The following is a 5,000-nucleotide window of genomic DNA, read 5'->3' on the forward strand; positions in this document are numbered from 1 at the left end:
GAAAAGTTGTTCAATTTCCACCAACTATTAAAGTTTGCAAATTTACTTAAGAAACGAAAATTAAAGGGATTTGCAGTCAAATTTAAGCAGTAGAATCAAGTGGAAAATTGGTAGATAAGGACTGGCCGGGGTGGGTGAGAGGCGTGGGAAGTGGTTTTTTGTCCATTAATTCATTATTCTTCAACTAATTATATCAATTGCATTAAATAAAACTATTTATTTGCAAAGATCTTGAGAAAACTGCAGAAAACGGAGCTTCAGATTGGCGCTGCTGGCCAACGAGCTGCAGACGGTGGGGCCCCCAGCTAATCTTGTTTTTAAATGCAGCAATTCGCTTCTGCACTAAATTGCTGAGCAATTTGCCTCAAGTTCTGTTGACTTGTCTTATTTGGCCTCTTTATTTCGTGCAAAGAAACGAAGAAGCCGCAGAAAATGAATCTCTGATCTTTTTTGCAAACTTCTTTGGCTGGAAGTGCAGCAGAAAGCAGGCGAAGTCAGCCCACAGCGTGAAAGGAAAGCGGGCGAAGTGAAGCTGCTGTGGATATATCGCTGTAGCTAAGATGTGGGCCCGAGCATTCATCTATGCAAGACCTCGCGGGGGCACAAGTCGAGAAGAATCTGTTTTTTGTGGACCTGTATAGGCCTTTTCACTTCACTTTTAAATTTTCTGCAAATAATAAAGTATATATTTGATGGGTGGGGCTCCTCTAGCTCTGGTTGAACTCCACGGCTGGACTATCTGGGGTGTCGTGCTGATCGTGTTTGCATTCAGTTAGCTTCTCCACGCGTTGTTGGCTCAGAAGAAGAGGCAGCGCTTCATCGTCGGGCCAAAAATAGTGAGAAAAGTCCAAAATAATGGTTCTTTAGGCTTTGTAATCTTCTTTTCTGTGTGTGCCATGCTGGCTGAGCTCTTCGTGTGCTGCGAGGCTGGGGGCGAGCAAGCAACGCGCAGCGGCGAGGGATCTACGCCTTCCTTACACCACAGCTCTAAGAACTAACAATCAAAAAGTAAATTTAATTCGAATTCAAGAAATAATACGAATCCTCAGGACAGTGAAGGCTAGAACTGCGGTTGGCCCCTGTGCACGGCTGGCTTGCTGGCGCTCGATGATCCCACAGAGCGTGAGGGCAAGAAGGCCACAATAAGCCATAAAGGCCGGGGTTAACTGGTGCGTTTGGCTTTAAAAGAGGATTTTGGAATAAAAATTGAATTAAGGAGAATTCGTTTGTTGGAATGGCGGCGAGTTTGCGAGGCTGATCGGCGCGCATCGAACGCTCGACAGCCGACACTGCATGGCGCTGCCGACGCGTTGGTCCACCGCGGAAAACTGCAATTTTCGAAGAGTTGGTTTTATTCTCCGTCTTTAAACTATTCAAAGGCATCAAACTCGCGGGAATAACTCTCAAAAGTGGTGTTTACCTGGCCGCCGTGGTCGCGCTGGTCCCTGCAGGCCCAGTTTTAGTTCCGCCTGGGGGCAGCAGATTCCCGCAGTTCGCCCTTCCCCTACTCTTTCAAAGCCCGTCTCCTCCGTTAATTTACCTTTTTATTTCGAAGTTTTATTTCGGATCTGGCTGAGAAGGCCTGCTGCGCGCCCTGCGTGGCTGCTGCTAGCTCGCGCCGCCGCTGCAGTTTGCGGGCTCTGAGGGGGGGTTTTCCGGCGTTTCGCGCGGACTTTGGCCACAATTGGAAATGGAGAACTCCTGCAAAAGCAGCAATGCCTGCGAATTTGCCGGAGTGCCTTCGAACCGGCAGGGGCGGGGGCTGCCGCACCGGCGGCCGGGCTCAGTGCCAGCAGCAGCAGCAGCAGACGCCGCAGGAATGTGCACGGGGCGCATAACAGAGCTGCAGCAGCACACGCGGAAGCGGACGGACTGGCTGCACCGCAAGGGCCGCGAGTCTGCAGCTTTTTCGCTGCGCGTGGACGCAGCAGCAGCAGCAGCAGCAGCAGCAGCAGCAGCAGCAGCAGGTTCGCAAAAGAAAAGCCAACTGCGGCACTGCGGGGCCAACCTCGAGGACCAGCGGCGCCACTTCCAGACCCGCTGGAAACCCGTGGAGGGCAAAATGGCCTTCTGCACTGGCCGCAGAGAAGGCAGTGCTGCTGTTGAATGCGATTATGACTTCATCGACAGAGACAACACTTACCACACTTGGAAGCGAATGAACGAGGGCCAGCGACACACGGGATCCCACCTGCAGGCGAGTATTTCATGCAGCTTTCCCGCTGCTGCTGCTGCTGCTGCTGCTGCTGCTGCTGCTCCACTTGCTGCTGATCTCTGCTTTTTTCCCGAGTTTCTCCCTTTAAATTTAAAAAATATCGCGTTTTATCACAAGTGCTTTTGCTGGGCTTTATTTTTTTCCCCGAGTTCGCCTTCTTTCTGGTGTTTCCGAGATCGGCGGCGCAGCAGCCCGCTCTGCGCTCGCCCAGCGGAAACTTGAAAATATAAAACTTCTTCATTTACGAAAAAAACAAATTAAAAGTCTTTAAAGGGCATTTAAGTGGAACTTGAGCCGCTAATTTGCCACTTTGGGCCTCAGAAACTCGAGCTTGGTGCGCGTTCATGTTTGGGTTTGAGTGGCTTCTGCCGGCGGTGAACTGCGGCAGCGCGAGGGAAACCCGCGGTAAAGTGGCATTAAAAAGGAGAAATAAAAGAACTAAAGGGTTTATTTTTGATTTTAAATCCCGGAAAACTCGAATTGGGGTCTTTTGTTCCGCTTTCTTGCTGCAGTTCGACCGCTTTCTCACCGTGGAAGAGTCCGCAGGCCGCAGCGACCGGCTGCCCGAAGTGCACAACAGAAACCCGCCGCTGCCGAACCTCGACGGCCCCTTCGAACGGCCGCGGCCCCACGGGGGCAATTTGGACCGCACTTTCATGCCGCGCGAAGACGCGAAGCGCAGCGACGAGTACTTGCAAAAAAACAAGAAAAACGTTTCTTGCAAAAGCAGCCACTTGCAGCTCTCCACGCTCCACGTAAGCCCTGCGAAAGCTGCTCTCAAAAAGGCCTTTTAAGCCGAAGTTTTGAAGCAAATTATTGCACAAGAGAAGTGCTGCAGGCTGCAGCGCGGGCTTTCAGTTTGCCCAGCGACTGGGCGAGGCTGCCTGCAGCCACAGGCTGCTGCGCTGCGAAGTAGGCGGCTGCTTGTGCAGCAAATTAACATAATTTATTTAATAATTTACTTCTTTTACTTGCTGCTGCTGCTGCTGCTGCTGCTGCTGCTGCTGCTGCTGCAGAACGTGACGGGAGCGGACTTCGGGGAAATGCGCCACGGGCTCAAAAGAAACCCCTGCGAAGACCACGCCTTCGACTTTGTGTTCCCCCCCTCTGCCTCTTGAGCAGCGAATTGTGTTTGGTGCAGCACTTCGGAGGAAATTAATTCAAGAAGAAGCAGCAGCAGATCTGCTGCAGCAGCAGCAGCAGCAGATCTGCTGCAGCAGCAGCAGCAGCAGATCTTTGGGAATGGTTGGCTCTTGAAGCCACGCGCATGCACTACTCCACACCAAAGCCTAACTCTACTTAGTTTTGTTCTTTTGCAAACATTGGCCTCAGAAACTGCAGAGTGGGCTTTATAGATTTGTCCACAGCCCCTGCGGCACTGCAGCAACACTTGGCTGCTGCTGCTGCTGCTGCTGCTGCTCGCGCAGCGCAGCAGCAGCAGCAGCAAACCGCAGAGCGCCGCAGCACAGATTTGGAATTGCAGTTTCATAATTATAAATAATTATCCCCGCGAGAACATTTACGAATAAGTGCGTTTGCCCTTTATTTGAGGTGTACAGACACCTCAGGCGACACCAAGGCCACAGCTTTCCGCCCCGACTCCGCACATCATTTCAAATCTTTTCAAATCATTTCAAATCTTTTCAAATCTATTCAAATCTTTTCAAATCTTTTCAAATCTATTTAAATCTATTTAATTGCTTTTTGCATCAAATCCAAAGGGCAAAAGGGTCTCAGTCTAAATTGCAAACCCAGAGAGCAGCTCTGCCTGTAGAGCAGCAGCTGCGGGCGCAAATGCATGCGCCTTTTGTCTTTGTTGTTTATTTTTATTTATTTTAATTTTATTTTTGTTTTTATTTTTCCAAATTTTTGCCTAAGGCCTTTCCCAAGCTACTACTAGCAGCTGGAGCTCGTGGGGGCCTGCAGCAGCAGCAGCGAGTCCTGCAGCAAGCAGCGTGCGCGCCTTTGCTGCTGCGCTGGTCCTGCGACTGCTGCTGCTGCTGCTGCAGCTGCTGCTGCTGCTGCAGCTGGTGCTGCTGCTGCTGCAGCTGGTGCTGCTGCTGCAGCTGGTGCTGCTGCTGCTGCTGCAGCTGGTGCTGCTGCTGCTGCTGCTGCTGGTGCTGCTGCAGCAGCTGCTGCTGCTGCTGCTGCTGGTGCTGCTGCAGCAGGTCAGTCCTCGTCGATCTTGGGGGCGACGTAGAAGCGGAGGCAGCTGAAGTCTTCTGCGTCGACGGCCATTGCTGCTGCTGCTGCTGCTGCTGCGCTGCAGTGGCCTGGGGGCGGCAGCGGGAAAGTGAAGCGCATGGGAGTGCCTCGAGTCATGGCCACTTCGAGGCGTTCGCAAAGGCTGGCGCCTTTCACGAAGTTCGACAAGTAGCGCACTGCGAAGTCCTGTTCGAAACTCTCGCTGCACTGCATGTCCTGCAGCAGCAGCAGCAGCAGCAGCAGCAGCAGCAGCAGCAGCAGCAGCAGCAGCAGCGGCGGTGCAGCAGCAGCAGCAGCAGCAGCACTTGGGGAAAAATTCGTTTTGAAAAAATAAAAATTGCTTTTATTCAACAAGACTTCAATAATGCCTCAGGCAGTATTCATGTGTGTTTGTCCAGCAGCAGCAGCTTCTTTGCATGCATTAAAATATAATTAAATGGTTATTTGCATGCATTAAATGTAATTAAACGGGTATTTGCATGCATTAAATATAATTAAATGGGAATTGCATGCACTAAATACAATTAAATGGTTACTTGCATGCATTAAATACAATTAAATGGGTATCTGCATGCATTAA

The 5,000-nt window shown here is 51.0% G+C and overlaps 1 protein-coding gene across 1 annotated transcript; it reads left to right on the forward strand.

Moving 5' to 3' along the window:
- Nucleotides 1–1,690: 1,690 nt before the first annotated feature.
- On the forward strand, nt 1,691–3,374 carry ENH_00029380 (hypothetical protein, conserved; the record flags this gene model as incomplete). The annotated part of the gene is made up of 3 exons (XM_013584839.1): nt 1,691–2,201; nt 2,728–2,970; nt 3,232–3,374. 3 exons carry the CDS (start codon nt 1,691–1,693, stop codon nt 3,372–3,374), a joined length of 897 nt encoding a protein of 298 aa, XP_013440293.1.
- Nucleotides 3,375–5,000: the final 1,626 nt, after the last annotated feature.

The sequence above is a fragment of the Eimeria necatrix genome, genomic scaffold (genome assembly GCF_000499385.1).
Source record: "Eimeria necatrix Houghton genomic scaffold, Enh_scaff214, whole genome shotgun sequence".
Classification (NCBI taxonomy): Eukaryota; Apicomplexa; class Conoidasida; order Eucoccidiorida; family Eimeriidae; genus Eimeria; species Eimeria necatrix.